General features: G+C 44.0%; 1 protein-coding gene across 6 annotated transcripts in view; it reads left to right on the top strand.

Moving 5' to 3' along the window:
- ntng1a (netrin g1a) overlaps positions 1 to 22,477 on the top strand; it is a 149,029-nt gene that overhangs the window by 97,982 nt on the left and 28,570 nt on the right. For all 6 annotated transcript variants that reach the window (XM_045702102.1, XM_014157326.2, XM_014157321.2 and 3 more), the window contains exons 4-5: positions 7,513 to 7,685; positions 21,037 to 21,063. In XM_045702102.1, the coding sequence (XP_045558058.1) occupies positions 7,513 to 7,685; positions 21,037 to 21,063 (200 nt within the window). The remainder of the gene's footprint in view (positions 1 to 7,512; positions 7,686 to 21,036; positions 21,064 to 22,477) is intronic.

The following is a 22,477-nucleotide window of genomic DNA, read 5'->3' as shown; positions in this document are numbered from 1 at the left end:
TTGTCACTTCCCACAAGCCGGGTTGTGACAAAAATTCACACTCATTATTATGTTTAATAAATGTATCGTAAAGCGTGTGTGTGTGTGGGAGGCTTACAATGATGGCAAAAAACAACATTTGAGAGTGCGCTGACCCTGGTGCTAGAGGGGGTACAGCTGGAGGTTGAATGTTTGAAGGGGTACGGGACTATAAAAAGTTTGGGAACCACTGCTATAGGCTATCTGCTGCCACATGCTCAGGTGTACAGGGATTATATTTTATATTTTGAAATACAGCTCATCTCTTAAATTTTGAGAGTTATTTGGCAAAGATACTGTAAGTGTCTTGATGCCTCTTTCTGTTACTATATAGAAATCAAATTGTCTTACCTGCATGTGACTCTGTAGGAGGATCTGTTCCCCTACCTCTCTGTCAATTAAATCCTGTCTTCAGGCTAATATTTATTATACGTGTGACATTAGTTTAGATATAGTTTAGGTGTAGGTTCTATGGACCATCATCAGCTGCGCAGGCTGACTGAGGTAAAGAGGGGAAAGAAATGATGTCGTCTTAAAACTGCTTATTACACAAATTCTGTTTGTCATATCAACATTTGAGCATCATACGTGTGTTAAATATACTTATTTAGTAAAAGTCAAGGATGAAGGGGACTTAAAAAATGTCCGAGATATTTCAATTTTAAATTCATGTGAAGTCAAATTGACTGCCTCTACGCTTCTAGTGTTACCAGGCATTGCTACTAGCGGGAAGCCATCAATAGATTATAGAACTAGCATTGACCAATACATAAAGAAGTATCTCACCCAGGGTTAGTGTCAAAGGCAGTGTGATGTGGTTGCATGTGGACACACACACACACTGACTCACACACATAGATCCACACACACAGATCCACACACACTGACCCCCACACTCAGACCCACATAGTGTAAGTACAGATGCCGGAGATGAGAAGCAGGTACGGGGAGTCAACATTTAATTGGAACAGATATAAAAACAAGACAGGAACAGCATCAGCACACGGGTATACAAAGACAAACGGCAATTAATGCTAAAGCCGGGAACAGATTCGGGGAACCAGACATATAGAGGTAAGGTAACGACAGAGGTGATTGAGTCCAGGTGAGTCCAATAATCACTGATGCGCGTGATGGGGGAAGGCAGGTGTGCGTAATGATGGTGGCAGGAGTTCGCAATGCTGGGGAGCCTGGTGCCCTCGAGAGCCAGGGAGGGGAAGAGAGGGAGCAGGCGTGACACGTAGGTCAGTGTGTCCAATGGCAGGCTCTCTGGCCTACAGACCCAAACTGATCAATGCCTCTTCTCTCTTTTGATTTTGCTTCTATGTGGCTTGTTGCAATGACAAGCTCACTCACATTTGGTACTCAAAGAGCAGTGACTTCCAGCCTTGAAATCCTATTCTGCTTTCCCCAATGGTATTGGTATTGGTCCTTACCCCCTTGGTGCGTCCTCTCCTCTCCTCTGTCCCCAGCAGCTCTAAATCCAATAGTCTTTTAGCAGAAAGGGGGATGGGGTATCAGAGTCGCTAACCACTCGATTCTATTGACCTGGGTTGGCATGTCAGCCACAGTAAAGCCCTCTTGATTGACTCCTGCTTGGATAACATGTCAGCCAGCATGCATTAGTAATGGCACAGCCCTCACAGCATTCACAGTGGATGGCAAAACGTAGAGGAACACCTCGCATTAAATTACTTCAGCATTCATACCAGCAAACCCTACTTTTTAAGATGAGGTATTAGGGTTCATGTTGAAGTCTGACCCGCTTGTCTGTCCTCCTCTCCGCCGACTCAAACCGTTCATTAAGATCATTTGGATGACCACGTCTTAAGCTGAGTGCCATAGTTCAGCTGCAGGGTCGTTCACTTGTATTCCACTTCACAACTTAATTGGCTACTTAAGCGTATCGCATTACTAATGGAGCAAATGTAATATTCCTATAATGAGCTGTACCAGGTCATGCTATTGGGTAACTGTATCTTATATTATTGAACCGTATAAGGAGTATTATATATTTGAGCCATTTCAATCATTTCCTCAACTCCATGAGGTAATGTGCACAGTACATAGGCCGACTTCAATTTAGAGTTGATAACATCCTTGAAAAGGTTGCTGTGTCTCGACACCTTTGTTACTGAAAGATCCAGATATGTCGATCTTCCCAGAGCTCCACTAAGATGAGGCTGTTGAAGGCTTGGCGGTGGCAAGGCAGATAAGAGTGGTTCATTCCCCTCGGGTCAAGATGAGGAGGAGGGTTTCACTGGCTACCCAGACTCCTCGCTCCAGCCAAATGCTACGCCACGCCCACGGGCGTTAGTTTCTTCTCCGCAATGTGTCTGGATCTGAGGTACCTCCCCGACCCTTCACCGAATGTGAACACGTCTGATTGTTCCATAAACCGATGGGTTGGACCAGAGCCAGTACACATGTGAGTAAAGCGGCGGTTTGAAAATTCGTCATTGGCTTTGATACTCTGAAACTCTAATCCAATCGCTGATGACTTTGTTTTGTACAATGCCCCTCGTGCCCCTTGTCACCACAAAGGACTTAAATGATGGCAGCCTCAGATTAAAGTATGTAGCGAATGACAGAGCAGCAGAAGGATTTATAGTCATCAAGCATTCGGAGGATTGTCCCGAACTCCACTTCTCTCCCTGTCAAATCTGTTAAGGGGTGTGTGTGTGTGTGCGTGCGCAAGCTTTTGTATGTGTGTGTTTGTTAGCAAAGGGCTACTCAGGAGAGCCAGAGCCTGGTTCTCACTTCTTACACTGCACTGCAGGCCAGACGAAGGCTGTACAACTCCTTCATCAGGAGGCAATTAGCAGCTAACACGCTAGAAAGAGGGAGATCTGTTTAGATCTAATGTGAGCTGAAGTGTCAAGAAAGGGTGTGTGTTTGTGTGTGTGTGTGTGTGTGTGTGTGTGTGTGTGTGTGTGTGTGTGTGTGTGTGTGTGTGTGTGTGTGTGTGTGTGTGTGTGTGTGTGTGTGTGTGTGTGTGTGTGTGTGTGTGTGTGTGTGATCAGATGTGAGGGGAGGGTGGCTCAATGTCAATGCCTTCAACATCATTGCAGCTTCAGGCAGAAGGAGTTGTTGCTTATTGCTGCGAGTCACAATGTTTGAAATAATTGTGGTTAGGTCCCTGATAAGGCTCTCAGTAATGGTCGGACTCCGTTGTGTCGACCCAGACACATTACTTGTGGACACCTTCAGGCCTTGTTAGTATTCCTTCCAGGGATTCTATTTCAATTTGGCCTTTGCATAATCGAGTCGGAGCTTGATCGTTTTTCCCTCCCCTCCATTGTATTATTGTTGCTCACTTACAGGAGACAGAATGCTGAAACAAAGCAACATTTATTAATGGAGTATTTAACCCTATTCGCTTGGTTACAATAACACCTGCACGTTTGATTGAATTTAATTGCTTCACTTAATGAACCCACTTAAGGGCCGTGTTTCATTCACGCTGCTCAATTTGGTAGGATCAGCACCGTTACATGGCCATGTGTGGGCTTCGTTTGTGTATAATTATGATTAATTAGCGACTGATATGTCTAGCTACAAAGGCACGGTAAGAAAATGCTGGTTGGGGGAAAAGTGCTTGTTTGGTTATAATGAGATAGCCTGTGTCTTTCGAAAGAGATTATAGATAAAATTATAAGAAAAAGGAAGAACAATTTCCCTGGAAACTAGGCCTTGTGTTGTGTTGTTCTTCTTTTTGCTAATAACATTGGTTTGGAGAGTGCACAACATGCCGTCTGGTCCCTCATTGTCAATCAGAATCCCATTACTTTGGAGGTCAGAGTCTCCGGTGCTTCAGGCGAGCTGGGTGTAAGCTCCACTCCACTCGCATCATCGCACGACTCTGCCGCTTGTCTATTTTGGAAAAGATAAATAAATAAATCAGACCTGTACAATGTATTCTGTCTCCTCCATCTCAAGGAGAACGTCAAACCTTTTGTCAGATGTAAGAAAGTGTGGGTGGAAGACTGGAAGTCTGAAGTCAGACAAAAAAGGCAAAACCCCAGCATTGATTTTCCCTTTCTTTTTTTTCCTCCACTTGAGCACGTTAACCTGTCTGAGCAATGAGCACACAGCCTCCTGGGTAATTTTATGAATAAATATCCTCATGACCTCTAGCAGAGCAGCAGACAGTGGTTGGCTCTCCAAACTCGCCTTGAGCGATAGCCCTTTGAAAGTACCACACGAAAACAAAACATTGCCTAACCACTATGAATATTTAATTTGAGGCAAGGCATAGGAGCAGAAAGAGAACGAGACAGAGGACAAAGAGTGGGAGAAAGGGACAGACAGAAAGTGAGAAAGTCTGAAAGAGACATAGAGAGACTTGCCTTTCAGTGTTGCACCCATATCCGCACACTTCGCACTAAAGTGTGGTGACTAGCATTAATTGAAGACAGGTAGTGAAAGTGAGAGTGCCCAGGGGAGGAGCTTTGCCATTCAAATCTGATTAAATGCATGTTTACAGCATTACTCGTTTAAGCTGTCCCCTTCTCCTAGGGCCTCCCTCGGCACCTGGGGCCTGGGTCTGTTTTCCACGCGACAGAGCCAATAGCTAAGAGATCCATGGGCCATGGCTCTACACACACACACACACACACACATGCACACATACATACACACAGGGCTGGGAGACCCATGGGCCCACCACCCGGCCTCTTCTTCATTATGCCAGCAGCGCGTGACGATTTCATTTCTGCCCGATGATTAAAATGTCTCCGGTGTTGAGGGGACCTGAAGGTTACACCACAAAAGGCTCTCCTCTCCATGGAGTCTAAGTCTCAGACCCCCCGACAGTTATAGAGAGAAAGAGAAGAGAACAGAGAGGAGAACAGAGAGGAGAACAGAGAAAGGTAGCTGCCTGATCAGAATGTCAAGTAATACAGTTTAACCGGCTCACAACCTCACTGCATTTAACATTTTGGTTAGGTAGCATATGCTCAGACAGACAGACAGACAAGACAGACAAGACAGACAAGACAGACAGACAGACAGACAGACAGACAGACAGACAGACAGACAGACAGACAGACAGACAGACAGACAGACAGACAGACAGACAGACAGACAGACAGACAGACAGACAGACAGACAGACAGACAGACAAATGGGTGTCTATTATCTGTAAAGGCTGCTTGTTCATTCTTCAGTGTGAGGCACATTGTAATAGCGATGTCCCCTGTCGCCACCGCCACCCAACAGCCTTCTGGGTAATGAGATGCAAATCGGGGAGCCTGAGGAAAATAATGACCCATCATTTATGCTGAGCGTGTATACCTGCGGGGATGGAGGCATCGTTCATCACCCTGAAGCACTTTAGAGCATGATGCACATCAATTCCTACAACATCGCCACAACGCTACAGCGCGGCACGTTCCCCCCGACACGCCACGCCATAATAAGTTTAATAATGGGCACCCATATTCATGCAGGGGGACGGGTGATCTTATAGGCCTTCAGAAAAGAGTGAGAGGGAGAGAGAGAGGGAGAGAGAGAGAGGGGGAGAGGAGAGAGAGAATGAGAGAGACACAGCCAGGGACAAACATGACGAGAAAGCGTTGTGGCCCTAATCGGTGGGTGACGGCGAGGCGGCCTGAAATCAGAGAATGAGGAATCAGCCATTCCTCCACCGCCACAGCAGATGAACGGAGAGCTGCTAAGATAGATCAAAGTCGGCTGATTGGTTTAGGAGTGTTGTTCCTTGTGAGTCGTCATATTTATCTGGTGAATCAGGCTTAGCGTTTTAGAGCTGGCGCAGTGAGTCGTGGTGGAGGGATGGAGGGATTAACACTGCCAGCTGTCACTGGAGTCTCTCACCATGTTGTTAGTGTTAGGAATGGTAGGCTGAGCTGTCCCTGGCTGATCATTCCTCAACAACACCCTCCTCACTGCTCCTAATAGAGATCTGTTCCCAATAGAAATAAATATATATTGTTGTTTTACCAGATACGCAGCCATGATAGCAACACCAGTTCATAAACTGTAGCCCTGCTCGCAATAGAAAGAAATTAAGAGTCACAGTATTTTCACCTGATATGAACCCATCAGAGCAACACCAATTCACATGATTCATTTTCATGTCATTTTCATGTAGTGTTTTCAGCTGACAGTCTTGGGAGGCTCTTCCTGTCTCAACATAGTAGATCGCTGAGTAATGCTATTCTTTGAGGGGGAAAAGACCACATTTTTCAGAAAGTCAATCAAAATTAAACTGCTGTCAATTGTTTTTGGAAGTATGTCTTCTCATATTGCTGTAGAGACATGAATGGTGAGAGCTGAGTGACTACGACTCTCCTCTCATCTGCGATGGGAGGCCAAGGGTGAGGCTGCATGTGGACACCAATACATACATGATATTACATTGCACACACAGTCCCAGCAGAGGAGTAGAGTTACCTCCCAACGCCAGTACTCCAAGTCACACAACCACCTCCATTTCTCTTTCTCCTAGGATAAATAGAGATCACAGTTTATTGCAACACAATTGCAACCTTCTTGACTCTTTGCAACAAAATCAATGCTAGCTGTTTTTATATTTAGAAAGGAAGGGAGTTTTGAGAGCTAAACTTTCTCTGTGTCAAGTGCCATTGTCAGGATTAGAGATGCGTTCTTTGCATAAAGTTTGTATCTCCCCAGTGGTCACTTTGAGTATTGACTAGACATTACTGTATGTTGTTGTACTGTAATATTACAATTGTAGTAGGATGAGAATAAGAATTCACTAGTTTGTTTATCTTTTAAAGACCTAGTTTTATTTTACTTTGCCAAAATAAGAGTGGTCCTGCTCTTTAACATCCTTGAAGCAGCTGACATGTACAAACTCAGAGAGAGAGAAGGGGGGGGGGGACTGCAACTCTCTTCTCCCCGGTTTGTTGAACAATTCCACAATACTTGTTTCATTTAGTCTGTTCTCTCTCTCTCTGATCTTTCTCTCTCTCTCTCTCTCTCTCTCTCCCCCCTTTCTCTCAATCTCTCACTCTCGCTTAGTTAAATGTGACCTTACTGCAATTACACTTCCTCCAGTGAGACAATTATAAATAAGTCATCTTTCATGGCAGAAGAAAGAGGGAAAATAATGATGCCGACTCTTTTGAGGAATCCTTGGCGCTGTGTGTGCTGTTTGAAGTTGTTCTCCTGAAACTGAGAATACCTCTGTTTCTGTTTCTTTGTTCACATGCAATCATCCTCAAGGAAACCCTGCCCTTCTGCACTGTCCAAATACTTACTCTTTGTCCCCTCCCTCTCTCTCTCTCTCTCTCTCTCTCTCTCTCTCTCTCTCTCTCTCTCTCTCTCTCTCTCTCTCTCTCTCTCTCTCTCTCTCTCTCTCTCTCTCTCTCTCTCTCTCTCTCTCTCTCTCTCTCTCTCTCTCTCTGTCATGTTCTTTTCTTTCAATCCCACATTTTAGCTCTGGGATTGAAAGTGAAAATTCCACAGGTGTTGATTTCTCTTGTCTCTGTTCTTTTTCCTCCTCGACAGGTGCAAGTGTAACCTTCACGCCAATAGTTGTGTGTTTGACAAAGAGACGCTAAATTGTGAGTGTGAGCACAACACCACGGGGCCGGACTGTGGCCGCTGTAAGAGGAACTACCAGGGCCGGACGTGGAGCGCAGGCTCCTATCTACCCATCCCCAAGGGCACGGCAAATACCTGTGAGTAACCAACGCACACGCACAGCAATATACATGCACAAATATATTCACACATGCACAGAGACACATGAACAGATGCAGATAGAAATTATGAACACATAATACAGACACAAACATATATGCACAATATATTTCTCGCAGGTGCAGGTATTCGCACTCATGCTCTGAAGCACCCACAAATTCACACACCTCATGATGGTTGTGCTCTCTCTCTCTCTCTCGCTCTCTCTCTCTCTCTCGCTCTCTCTCTCTCTCTCTCTCTCTCTCTCTCTCTCATCAGGGGGTGGATGTAACCCAGAGGTCTTCGTCTCTTTACTACAACAGACCCAGATCCCCCTCTAACGCTAGTCTCCATCTCATCTTTTCATCCCCTCTGCAACGTCTAGCTACTGCACTAAACACAGTGTATTCATGTCATTCTTTCACAGCTTTGTATTTGTACACTGCCTTTTGACAACAGAAAATGGGGTCTCTCTCCCTCCATTGTTCTTAACAGGTCACATGCTGGATGTCTGATGTGATGCTCATGGCGATGGGGCTAAAGGGGCCAAGGGTGCCAGTAGCCTGCACAGACGTGATGTAATGCTGCTGGTTATTCCAACTCAGGGAGCTTCTTTAGGAAACTGTGTGTGTGTGTGTGTGTGTGTGTGTGTGTGTGTGTGTGTGTGTGTGTGTGTGTGTGTGTGTGTGTGTGTGTGTGTGTGTGTGTGTGTGTGTGTGTGTGTGTGTGTGTGTGTCCAGAGTGTGGCAGGAGCTTCCTTCTTTAGCACCCTCCTCCCCTATAAGCCTTGTTTGGCCAGACGTAAGGTCTGTTTCACATCTAGCAAGGAGGAGTTGTAAATGAGCTCAGATCAAAGTAGTCAGAGGTAGACGTGTCCCCCATGGACACACACACACACACACACACACACACACACACACACACACACACACACACACACACACACACACACACACACACACACACACACACAGTGAGAGAGAGAGAGACGGCACCACGCATACACACACACACACACACACACACACACACACAGGTGGCAGATGCTTCCTTCTGTACCACCCTCCTCCCCTCCTCCGCCATAAACCCTGTTTGGCCAGACGGAAGCCAGCTAGCGCTGTCAAATAAATGGCATATGCCTCCGAGACACACCTTATAGGGCAAGTTGCCATTTTAACATAGACAGGGGGTTACTGAATACCCAGAAGAAAAGGAAGAGAGAGGATCATTATTGCCAAGGACACGTTGAAGGCACAACCAGTCATTTTTTGATGCTGTTGGTGATGGTTTGATTGTGTTGGCATTTCTGAGCCTGTAGGGTTTATCATAGGCAGGTCTGTTATTGCGTTTGGCTGGATGTTTTTCTCCATTAGTGATCTCTTGGCTGCTGGGTGATGATGTAAAAAAAAGTATTCTCCCTCCCAGGTGGAGAGAGTTATGAGTCTTAGGGAGTGTTAGCAAAATGGTCATTCTGAGACTGAGATTGACAGCACATTATTAAAAATGCCAATGTGGGTGGGTGGACTCACACACACATACACTCACGCACAGGCACACACACACACACACACACACACACACACACACACACACACACACACACACACACACAGACACACGTTCTCTCTCTCACACACACACACACAGTCCCCTTCACCCTCATGATAAAAGACAGTCTTACCGTAAAGTACATTATTATACTTTATGAAAAGATCCATAATGCAGTAATACTATGAGGTCTAAGAACGCGTGCCCTTCCCCTTGGAATAAAGAAAACGCATGATACTAACAGAAAAAGCACCTTATGCTGTTTGTAATTTCAAAAGCAATCACAGACAATTTCACAACTCTGTCTAAATGCCCCCCCAACCTATCGAGCATATCGCTGTCCTATACAGAGAAATTTGTCAAAATCAAACATTTAATTAGGATTTAATTTATTTTTATGATACACATCAAGTCGTGTGAAGTGGTAACGAGATCGATGAATCATGTTAGAGGACGGTGATACAGTGGATGATTCGACACATATGTTACCGTGTCAAATCTACAGAGTCGACAAGGAAAAGAAGAAAAGCTTGTTCTTTCTGACCGAGTGAATGAGGGAAAGTGATGGAGAAAGGAAGGGACGGGTGAGATGGAGGGATGGGAAGTGGGCATCACTCTCTGTCACGGATAACTCTGCCTTCTGGGGCCTCGGAATATTCTCGCTCTCTCCCTCCCTTTCTCCCTCCCTCCCTCCCGCTCTCACTCTCTCTCTCTCCCTCTTACTTTCTCTCTCTCTCCCTCTTACTTTCTCTCTCTCTCTCTCCCTCTTACTTTCTCTCTCTCTCTCTCTCTCTCTCTCTCTCTCTCTCTCTCTCTCTCTCTTTACTTCTCTCTAACCCCTCTTTCCGTGTGTCAGTGAAGAGAGAAGGAGAGGGATCAGTTGGAGAATTACCCATGGCAGTTCATTCTTCTAGGGCGAGGGGTTGCAAGGGAGAAAGATGGAGGATAGTGGTGTAGTGGGTCTCAAGCCTTTCTTCCTCAAATGGGGGAACTAGACTGGAACTGAAAAGGCTAGCTTGGTGAGCTGTGAAAACTGTGAAGACTGTTCTAGAGGCAGGTTACAGTGTGTAAAACTGCACTGAGTGTACAAAATATTAGGAACACCTTCCTAATATTGAGTTGCACCCCCCTCAGAACAGCCTCAATTCATCAGGGCATGGACTCTACAAGGTGTCTTAGGCGTCCCACAGGGATGCTGGCCCATGTTGACTCCAATGCTTCACACAGTTGTGTCAAGTTGGCTGGATGTCCATTGGGTGGTGGACCATTCTTGATACACACACAGGAAATGTTTGAGAGTGAAAATCCCAGCAGTGTTGCAGCTCTTGAAACAAACATCCACTAACATACCCCGTTCAAAGGCACTTAAATCTTCTGTCTTGCCCATTCACCCTCTGAATAGCACACATACACAATCCATGTCTCAATTGTCTCAAGGCTTAAAAATCCTTCTCTAAGCTGTCTCCTTCCCTTTATCTACACTGAATGAAGTGGATATAACAAGTGACATCAATAAGGGATCACAGCTTTCACCTGGATTCACCTGGTCAGTCTGTCATGGAAAGAGCAGGCGTCCTTAATGTTTTGTACTCTCAGAGGCATGCAATCGTAAAACCAGTGAAATGTTAAACATGTATGTGCTGTATCATATCACATTCCACATGTCTAAGCATTGTTAGGCAAGATTGTTAATGGATTATGTTGTTATGTTGAACGTCCGTAAAACAACCATGGGAGTGTTCAAGCGTTCAGATCTATCCACAGAGAATGATAAGGAGATGACTGTTGTCATGGATACACCTCAGGTCTAAAGTAGACAGTTTGAAATGATGGCCTCTTGATATCCGTACCGTAAACACACCATCAACGTTATAGCCTTTCTCAGGAACCACCCCCCACATTAAAAAAAACGATGGTAAGTACAAATCATGTAACGTCTATCAGGCTCTCTATTGCGTCACACTTCCCTGCCTTGTGGTCCGTGTTGGACGGCAGTTCTGTGGTCAGCGACACGTGCGGTCGTACCAAACGCTCCTCGGTCGTATCGAACCCACCTCTGATCTCTAATTCCTCAGGATTAGGAGCCACATGTAAAGCTTCACATCTTGCCGAGAGGAGTTGTAAATGAGCTCAGATCAAAGTAGTCAGAGGCAGACGTGTCCCCCATGGACACACACACACACACACACACATCCCCGGGTGGCTTTGTAGGGATTCCTCTACTCCTCCTCCGTGACAGACCCTGGTCCGTGGGGAAAGGCAAGCCAAAGCCGTCTAACTGATATCAGCTTTTATGTGACTTATTGATTTTAGCGCTTTTGATATGAATGCCACCAGAGGGGGTCAGAGTTTAATAGGTTAGCATTGAATAACTCTGTTACAGTAGTCTTCCCTATCAGGGTAAAGTACACTAGTGTGCTAACAGGATCTAGGAAGATTTGTCCCGAGCCTGATCATGCACTGTATTGTACAATGGATTCTGGGGGTGAAGTTTCACTAAGTGCAGATCTGGAATCAGCCCCTACTCCAAACGATGGGCTCTGTTGAAGAGACACAGTAGTCATGCAGCTTCAACAGGTACCGTATATATGTTTTATAACAGACTTACCAACCCCTAACCAGCAATACTGTAGCGTGTGTCTGGAGGAGGTGACAGTCACAATAGGAGCAAACCATTCTGCTTCTCTAATTAGTGTACAATAAAGCATAACAACCAGATGTCACAGCAGTGTTATTCACTGTTGAATCCAATGGTGTGGTTCAGCATGATGGCAATAAGAGAATAAGACGTTTAAGTAATAATGCCCGAGAAGCCGGTGTTCGGACGACTTAACAACCCCGTGCCAATATATCCTCCAAACACCGGCTTCGAAGGCAATATCACTTAAGCGTCTTATTCTCTTATTGTTACTAACCTATTCAAATATTTATTTTTTATGAATTTATTCATACTATTTCATCCTTCCACAAGATATATTCCTGACACAAATCTAATGTTGCTACCCAAGCCGGCTGGTTCGTTCTACTGGTTCGGTTGCCAGAGACCCAGTCGTTTAGTCTTTATGTTCTGTACTGGGGCAGCAGCGTAGCCTAGTGGTTGGAGCGTTGGACTAGTAACCGAAAGGTTGCAAGATCAAATCCCCGAGCTGACAAGGTACAAATCTGTTGTTCTGCCCCTGAACAAGGCAGTTAACCCACTGTTCCTAGGCCATCATTGAAAATAAGAATTTGTTCTTAACTGACTTGCCTAGTTAAATGAAGGTAAAACAAAAAAAATCTATGGACGCGACCCATTCTTTCATTCTAAGTGTTCCATACCGGCTGGCAAAATTATTTTCCCTTGCTTGCTAGATTGCCAACTACAGCTAACTTACAGTCATGTCAAACAGTGCAGACAGAATAACAGCAAAGTAGCTCCCTTTGCATTTGTTTAAGCTGTTTTCTAGTGACATTTATTTGGATACATCCATAATAATGTGCTAATGATGTGCAATTTCACCTGCCATAAAAAAATGTGTTCTGTCGTCAGGACACTTTTGTTCAGAGGAGCTAGCCAATAACACCGCTAACACAATCACTTCATACTGAACTTTGTTAGGCAAGTCAGTTAAGAACAAATTCTTATTTACAATGACGTCCTCCTGGGGAACAGTGGGTTAACTGCCTTGTTTAGGGGCAGAAAGACAGATTTTTACCTTGTCAGCTCAGGCATTTCATCTGGCAACCTTTCAGTTACTGGCCCAATGCTCTAATCACTAGGCTACCTACCACCCCTTTCAGAAACAGTGTTTTCTGAAAGGGTGTTTTCTGAAAGGGCGTTTTCTGAAAGGGTGTTTGCGAAAATGCATTATGACACCTTTCTGTCTTCTCAATGACATTAAATTCAGCATTTTAAGCGTAAGTTTTAAGCATTAAAGTTTGTTCCAGTTGAGCGAGTCTGACCACAAGTCAGAGACCACTATGACACACCAAATGTGTTTGATGGAACCTTTTTGTCTTCTTCTAATGCATCTTAAGGGAAGTAATCCAAAAGTAATCATTACTGAGTTTGGATAATCTAAAAGTTATGTTACTGATTACAGTTTTGGACAGGTAACTAGTAGCTGTAATGGATTACATGGCAAAACAAGTCAGCCAAAATGTAGATTTAGAAGGAAAATACACTATTGTTTCCTATGAATCTTTCCACACAGTGGGATATATCCCACTTCAACAGATCAACATAAACCACCTATAACATGTTGCCTGATACTATATTTCCTGCTGCCGTCAGTGGTTGAACGCAGTCTGTCCCTGTTTAAGCAGCCAGCCCAGCCTGGTCCTGAGCCCTAGCTGCTATAATGAAGGGTGTCTGCAGCAGCGTGTCTGGAGTGGTACCATGGATACAGTAATTAGTGATACCTAAAGGCCTAGGTGGCCATTGTCTACACAGAGATGGGAAGAGAAGAGCTCTCCGCTCCCTCTTTCCCTGCCTCCCTCGCTCCCTCAATCTCTCTCTCCCACTTCACCACCCCCCTCCCTCTCCTCCCTGCCTCTCTCCCTCCTTCCCTCCCTGCATTATTTAATTATACAGCGTTCTAGTTCTGTATCCAAACACTCCCCCCATTCCTCTGTTCTTTATCTTCCCTCTCCTCTTTAGGTGTTGATGCTTTACTCTATTTCCTCTCTGCTATTTGCATTGTCTCCTGACTTTGCGGATCCTGTTCCCACTCCTCTATTGTCGTTTCATTCTCTCTCTCTCTTTCTCCATTCTCTCTATCGCTTCCTCTATTCCCCCCGAGACCCGGCTTGTTTACTTTGCCTTACCAACATCTCGCTCGCTGCAGCTGCGACGGTAATCTTTCTTTCAAATATTTGTTTCTTCCGTCTCAGGATTCTGTCTCTGTGTGCCTCATTCCCGGAATCTTAGCTGTGCCTCCGAACTCGGCACACATGCACTTTACCACTTGCCACCTTCGATATAGATCTATTCCCCTTTCCCCCACAAGACATTTAGATGTAGGCGGTCGAGTGTTGAGAGTGTTCAGGATGGGGGCAGGCTGGAATTCGTCTCCAGAGGAATTCAATCAAATTATGTCTGCTGCTTTTTCCGTGGCACGGATCGGCAAACTTCCCTCCATCCAAACCTCCATCCAAACCGGTTACTGGTGCCTGTCACTACTATACCGACTGTGCCGGAGAAGGAGATAAGAGCCAGTGCAACAAAAAGGTTATTATAAAGGGGGTCAATGTAAATAGTTCCGGTAGCCATTTGATGAACTGTTCAGCAGTCTTATGGCTTGGGGTTAGAAGCTGTTCAGGAGCATTTTGGTCCCAGACTTGGTGCACTGGTACCGCTAGTGGTGTCGTAGCAGAGAGAACAGTCTATGACTTAGGTGGCTGGAGTCATTGACAATTTTTTAGGGACTTCCTCTGACACTGCCTGGTATAGAGGTCCTGGATGGCAGCCCCAGTGATGTACTTGGCCGTACGCACTACCCACTGTAGCGTCTTGCGGTCAGATGCCGAGCAGTTGCCATACCAAGTTGTGACGCAACCAGTCAAGATGCTCTCAGTGGGGCAGCTGTCAAACTTTTTGAGGATCTGAGGGCCCATGCCAAATCTTTTCAACCTCCCAAGGCAGAGGAGGTATTGTCGTGCCCTCTTCAGGACTCTGTTGGTGTGTTTGGACCGTGATAGGTCCTTAGTGATGTATACACCGAAGAACTTGAAGCTCTCCACCCGTTCCACTAGAGCCCTGTCGATGTGAATGGGCTGTGTTCAGACCTTTATTTCCTGTTGTCCACGATAAGCTCCTTTGTCTTGCCATTGTCTGTGAAATGATGACAGCCAGGGAAAGTAATTACCAACTTTACCTGCGGTGGAAATGTAGAAGATAAGCTGTTGTGGATGGTCCAGGTAGACACAGGGACAAAGACCTGGCGAAGGTCAGGATGGGGTTCTGTTGAAACAAACATAATGAGGCTTGCAGGTATTCTACTAGCATTCTACTGCAATGACACAGATAGGCATTCTACTATCACTGCATTGACACAAATAGGCATTCTACTATCACTGCAATGACACAGATAGGCATTCTACTATCACTGCAATGACACAAATAGGCATTCTACTATCAGTGCAATGACACAAATAGGTATTCTATGATCACTGCAATGACACAAATAGGCATTCTACTTTCACTGCAATGACATAAATAGGCATTCTACTTTCACTGCAATGACACAAATAGGCATTCTACTATCACTGCAATGACACAAATAGGTATTCTACTATCACTGCAATGACACAAATAGGCATTCTACTATCAGTGCAATGACACAAATAGGTATTCTATGATTACTGCAATGACACAAATAGGCATTCTACTTTCACTGCAATGACATAAATAGGCATTCTACTTTCACTGCAATGACACAAATAGGCATTCTACTATCACTGCAATGACACAAATAGGTATTCTACTATCACTGCAATGACACAAATAGGTATTCTACTATCACTGCAATGACAGAAAAAAAAGACAGTCAGGGGGGAAGAAAGAGCCAACCACCAACAAACATGTAATCTAATTACCAAAAAACTGGAACTATAATAAATTACTTTACCAGTTGTATTATTTCATTTAGATTACAGATACTTTTGATTACAGGATGATTACTTCTTAGATTACTTTTAAATTCAGAGAGGGGGTTTGCGGGAAAAATACATTATGACACCTTTCTGTTTTCTCAATGACATTCAATTCATAATCGAAAAAGGCATACATTTAAGTTTGTTCCACCTGAATGAGTCTGACCACAAGTCAGAAACCAGTATGACACACCAAATGCCAGACTGAGAAGTGACCTCTGAGAGACTGAGAAGCGACTGAGAAGTGACCTCTGAGAGACTGAGAAGGGACCTCTGAGAGACTAAGAAGAGACTGAGAAGTGACCTCTGAGAGACTGAGAAGTGACCTCTGAGAGACTAAGAAGAGACTAAGAAGTGACCTCTGAGAGACTAAGAAGAGACTGAGAAGTGACCTCTGAGAGACTAAGAAGTGACCTTTGAGAGACTAAGAAGAGACTGAGAAGTGACCTCTGAGAGACTGAGAAGAGACTGAGAAGTGACCTATGAGAGACTGAGAAGAGACTGAGAAGTGACCTCTGAGAGACTGAGAAGCGACTGAGAAGTGACCTCTGAGAGACTGAGAAGAGACTGAGGAGTGACCTCTGAGAGACTAAGAAGAGACTGAGAAGTGACCTCTGAGAGACTGAGAAGAGACTGAGAAATGACCTCTGAGAGACTGAGAAGTGACCTCTGAGAGACTAAGAAGAGACTGAGAAGTGACCTCTGAGAGACTGAGAAGAGACTGAGAAATGACCTCTGAGAGACTGAGAAGTGACCTCTGAGAGACTAAGAAGAGACTGAGCAGTGACCTCTGAGAGACTAAGAAGAGACTGAGGAGTGACCTCTGAGAGACTAAGAAGTGACCTCTGAGAGACTAAGAAGAGACTGAGAAGTGACCTCTGAGAGACTGAGAAGAGACTGAGAAGTGACCTCTGAGAGACTGAGAAGAGACTGAGAAGTGACCTCTGAGAGACTGAGAAGTGACCTCTGAGAGACTAAGAAGAGACTGAGAAGTGACCTCTGAGAGACTGAGAAGGGACTGAGAAGTGACCTCTGAGAGACTAAGAAGAGACTGAGAAGTGACCTCTGAGAGACTGAGAAGAGACTGAGAAGTGACCTCTGAGAGACTGAGAAGAGACTGAGAAGTGACCTCTGAGAGACTAAGAAGTGACCTTTGAGAGACTAAGAAGAGACTGAGAAGTGACCTCTGAGAGACTAAGAAGTGACCTCTGAGAGACTAAGAAGTGACCTTTGAGAGACTAAGAAGAGACTGAGAAGTGACCTCTGAGAGACTGAGAAGAGACTGAGAATTGACCTCTGAGAGACTGAGAAGAGACTGAGAAGTGACCTCTGAGTGACTGAGAAGTGACCTCTGAGAGACTGAGAAGTGACCTCTGAGAGACTGAGAAGAGACTGAGAAGTGGAGATCATAAAAATCTATGGAGCGCTCCATAAACATAAGCACACTAATGCTCTTCCTGTGCACAATTAGATTATGTTATGGAGCATAATGGAGAGATGCAGAGACACACACACACACACACACACACATACACTCATACACATACACACACACATAGATTCTGTTATGACTAGTAATTGGGAATAGGGGCAGGTGAAGGGGATTGGAAATGATGGTAATTGAAAGTTAATGTAATGAAGCGACATACAATCTCCAACATCTGCTTTCCTGCCTGCTAGTTGTTCATAGGTATAATAATTACATTGACAGGCAATGCTGCTCTGGCCGTGACCTGGCGTAGAAAAGGTTGTTGGATGAATACCCTAAATTGTGTGAAGGATTGAATGTGTTTCTTGTATTGACAACCGTTAATTCATCAAATGGATGTTTTAGAGGTAAGTAGCCTGATGGACAAAGTGCTACATTTCAATGCAATGCAATTTAAATTCTACTCTGAATAGATTTACTTAGAAATAATATAGTCTAGTCTCTACCTGTATTTTGGGATTGATGGTTGCAATAAAACAATTAAAATAAAATAAACTGAAAATGTTCCAATAAAGTAAAATACTTACTCTAAGAACTATAAACTATTAGGGCTTATGCATATCCCCTCGGCTCTAAATCATTTTCCAATATTTATTTAGAATAATTAAAGTGAAGATTGCAGAATTAGGTTGCTGTTAAACATTCTGATTAGTTTTATCCTTTCAACTAAAAGTCCCAATACGACATATAAAATGTGTATTTTGGGAGAAATGTGTATTTTATCAAGTCGGAAAAGTGTTCGGGTAAGTGACATACAGTTGAAGTCGGAAGTTTACATACACCTTAGCCAAATACATTCAAACTCAGTTTTTCACAATTCCTGACATTTAATCCGAGTAAACATTCCCTGTCTTAGGTCAGTTAGGATCACCACTTTATTTTAAGAATGTGAAATGTCAGAATAATAGTAGAGATAATTATTTCTTTCATCTTTTATTTCTTTCATCTCATTCCCAGTGGGTCTTTTGATTCCCCCATGATGTCAAGCAAAGAGGCACTGAGTTTGAATGAAGGCCTTGAAATACATCCACAGGTACCCCTCCACAATTGACTCAAATGATGTCAATTAGCCTATCAGAAGCTTCTAAAGCCATGACATCATTTTTTTGAATTTTCCAAGCTGTTTAAAGGTACAGTCAACTTAGTGTATGTAAACTTCTGACCCACTGGAATTGTGATACAGTGAATTATAAGTGAAATAATCTGTCTGTAAACAATTGTTGGAAAAATGTAGATGCCCTAACAGACTTGCCGAAACTATAGTTTGTTAACAAGAAATGTGTGGAGTGGTTGAAAAACGAGTTTTAAGGACTCCAACCTAAGTGAATGTAAACTTCCGACTTCAACTGTACATGTAAATAGGAGCACGACATGAGCAGGAGTGAAGCCTTAGTCCACATAAGACGGTGAAGACCCACATCATCCCAAATCCTTGTTTCTGAATGAAGCCAATTTATCATCTGACCATATCCTGTGATTGATTTATTCTGTATCGGCAACAAACAAAAAAAATTTATACAGCTCGCAGGTATAATGGCTAACCCGAACACTGACTGGCTACCATGATAATCCTGCAAGTTTATATCGGCCAATGGAGATCAGGTAGTTCAGCAAAAATAAAGACATACCTTGAAATAAACAATCCAATAGGTTTTTTTAACCATTTATTTCCGCTAAATGTGCAGTATTCTGTTGATGGAGTTGTTGTAGCTTGCTTGCTAGCTTATTCCATCCCCAAACTCCATGCTAGATCCGTGTGTGGGACAGTTCCTTTTGCATGGGCCCGGTGCACTTAGATAGCTGGCTATCTGTGTTTTTTATCATCTACTAGCAACATAACATGACAAAACTCTTTAATACCTACATACCCGATTCACCTAGGCTCAGTTATTCCTATATGCAATAAAAATAACAGATATACTGTACAGTTTGAATATTGCATTTCTTTCAATACTTGTTGTATAAGCTAAACATTTAGCGCTACCACTGGGCTTTGAAACCTCTCCTCTTTATTCTCCATGAAAGAAGTATCGGGAAGTATCAGGAAGTATCAGAAGTCAGCATTCTTTCTTTTCAGCTGTGATTCACTGAATAAGATTGCGTAATGTGTGTGTGTGTGTGTGTGTGTGTGTGTGTGTGTGTGTGTGTGTGTGTGTGTGTGTGTGTGTGTGTGTGTGTGTGTGTGTGTGTGTGTGTGTGTGTGTGTGTGTGTGCGTGCGTGCGTGCGTGCGCGTATGTGTGCGTGTGTGTGCGCATTTGCTGTGCCCTTCTCTGGTTGGTGTCCTTTCCCACTCAGGTTGTCTGCCTCCAGAGTCTACTACTATTCTGTGTTCATCTACCTGTCTGCCTCCTGCCTCCCCACTCCCCACACACCTCTCCAATAAGTCATACATTTGGCTCCTAACTATGCCTGTCGAGCAGGGATCAGAGAGAGAGAGAGAGATTAGATGATGTGAGGTGGATCGATGGCTTATGGCTTGCCAGAGCTTGCTTGCTTGCACACACACACACACACACGTGTGTGGACATGCAGACACACAAAAACACATACACACACTAGCAGGCACAAACACACACACACACATACACATTATGTTATGCAGACCCCCTTTGTAGACAGAAGGAGAATGATGAGGTAATCCTCCAGGCACACCAAGCGCTGTTGACTGAACGACTGAGAGGCCTCCATTTGATAAAGGAGTAATAAAAGACAACAGATCACAGATGTCTCCATATCTCCTCAGTGTTTGGGGGAAGATGTGCGATGGAGACACAGGGAGAGAGAGAGAGAACCCAGCCAGACCTTGTTTATTTATTTATCTATGGTTTTATTATTTATTTCCTCCATTTGCAGAGCGCAGCGTGGCGCCCCTTCCTGTTGTTACGGCTTGTTTGTTGTTGTTTGTTTACGCGACAGACAGACACTAACAGACAGACAAACGCCCTCATAGGGGGAGGCGCTCAGAGAGGAGTATAGTGCAAACGGACAAATTAGAAAAACGCTAAATCTACGTGTCACCAGCAACCCAGCGCACCTCATCATAACAAGACATCACATCGACATGATCCAAATATCCACCACCAATTGATTTTATTACTAAACATCACATCAACATGATCCAAATATCCACCACCAATTGATTCTGTACTACTGTGGGATTTATGAGGACTTTTAAGACTCAGTCAGTCACATTCGTCAGCCTGGGACCGTGCTGGTCTATAAACCTCAGTGAGTCTCTGAGATCTATGCAGGGCAAATAGTCTGCTGTGTGAAAGATCTGGTCGCCATGGGGATGTGTCTGTCTGACTGTGTTATCTGTTCAGAGCGGGAGCTGGCACATCAGACAGTCGGTCGGTTGTATCGACAGACTGGGATAATGATAAAACTAATGTCTACACTCAACTACAGAGCAAGACACTGTTGGGATAAAGTTTGTCCAAAATCAGGTGTTTTGTTTTTTTATTTAGTCTGCTGTGTCTCGGTGTTAACTTGTGTGAGTGTATGTGGGTACGTCGGGGTAATATTCCCTCATATTTATCTGCTGTTTACAAGATTACATTCAATGTTTTTAAATGAATACAAACAATGTCCTAAACTGCAATTTACAGTCTGTTAAAGTAGAATGAAATGTACATGACTAATCTCTCAATGTCAACTGTGTTTTGTCTTTGTCTTGCAGGTATCCCCAATAGCATTGGTCCAGTTAGTAAGTAAATTCAAAGCAGAAAAGAAAACACAGAAACTGCTTGATGCTTTGCTGTGTCTTATCATACCCCTCCCTAAAGTCCACTTGGTTTTAAATGTTCATTTCTGATTTAGGTCCTCCATTATTCATTAAGTGAAGGATCAGTCATAATTGGTTTGGAAATGTTCATTATGCCAGGGTTAGTCTAATTCCCTGTTGTTTTCCTCCCTGAAGGAAATAGCAATAGCTCTCTGCCATATTGTCTAGAATTGCTCAGTGTGGAGGTGGACTAATTCACCTTCAACAAGATAAGCCTAGATAGCAGCCAGACACCTGTGCATGCATACAAAACATGTTTTTGCCCCTATGCATTATACATAAATGGCATATAGAGTTTATGAAAGTGCCTGGATCTCAGTGGTGGAATAATGTCAGCGAGGTCAGTTTAATATGAGCGCTGGATATTATCTGCTGCAGCCAGTCGCCCCTGGAGCACAGAGAGAGACGTCTAGAGACGTAGTCTGGTGTTACCACAGCAGCCAGCTGGGACTGCACCTCAGGAAAATAACAGGAGACGCACACACCAAGCCTGCGTCTGAAATGGCACCCTTTTCCCTCTACAGTGCACTACTTTTGACCAGAGATCTATGGGCCCTGGTTAAAATTGGTGCACTATGTAGGGAATCGGGGGTGTCATTTCAGACTTACACAGGTATTGAACAAGTCAAAGTGCATTCAGAGCCCCAGCCCATTCCACATCAATCCACCTATCAATCGACGTATTGATTGATGTGGAATTCTCCTGAGGTGCAGTCCCTAGTTAGCCCCCCCTCTATGGGGGAAAAAAAACCAAGAGACACAAATCAGCTAAGATGGACAGCATCCCATTAGTCTTGAATGGTTTCCTCTCTTTGATTCCTGGCTGTATCTCCATGACTGCAGATATCTAAAGGACTATATAGGTTAGAGCAATATGGCTACCAGACCTACCCAGTCCTTTTATGTGTCAGCATTCATGAAGGGAAAGAGACAAGGAAAGGAAGCTGTTTATAAGTATTGGGATGTAGCTATGATCAGAATTTACAATGGTATCAGCATATTGGCTGGTCGGCTAGTTGGCGATGAACTTCAAACCACAACTTTGAACCACAACTGATGTCAAACTACCGTAAACGTAAACCGATAATTTGATCCAAACAATAACCAGTTTGTCATGAAATTTCTGAAACATTTGATGTCAGAAATTAGCATAGAACCAAGTGGACCCCCTCCCTCCCTCCCTCTACCCGAAACCCCCAATCTTAGAGAGCTGAATGTGTTCAGTGTTGTCTCCTGCCTGTGCATGACCAATGCTCTATACATATGCTGCATGCATGTTCTCCATACATATATATATACTGTATATGCTGTACATGCACCACTCACATGTCACCCC

Source organism: Salmo salar, chromosome ssa19, assembly GCF_905237065.1.
Source record: "Salmo salar chromosome ssa19, Ssal_v3.1, whole genome shotgun sequence".
Lineage (NCBI taxonomy): Eukaryota > Metazoa > Chordata > Actinopteri > Salmoniformes > Salmonidae > Salmo > Salmo salar.
Note: the sequence above shows the minus strand (reverse complement) of the source record. Positions and strands in the feature narration are given on the sequence as shown.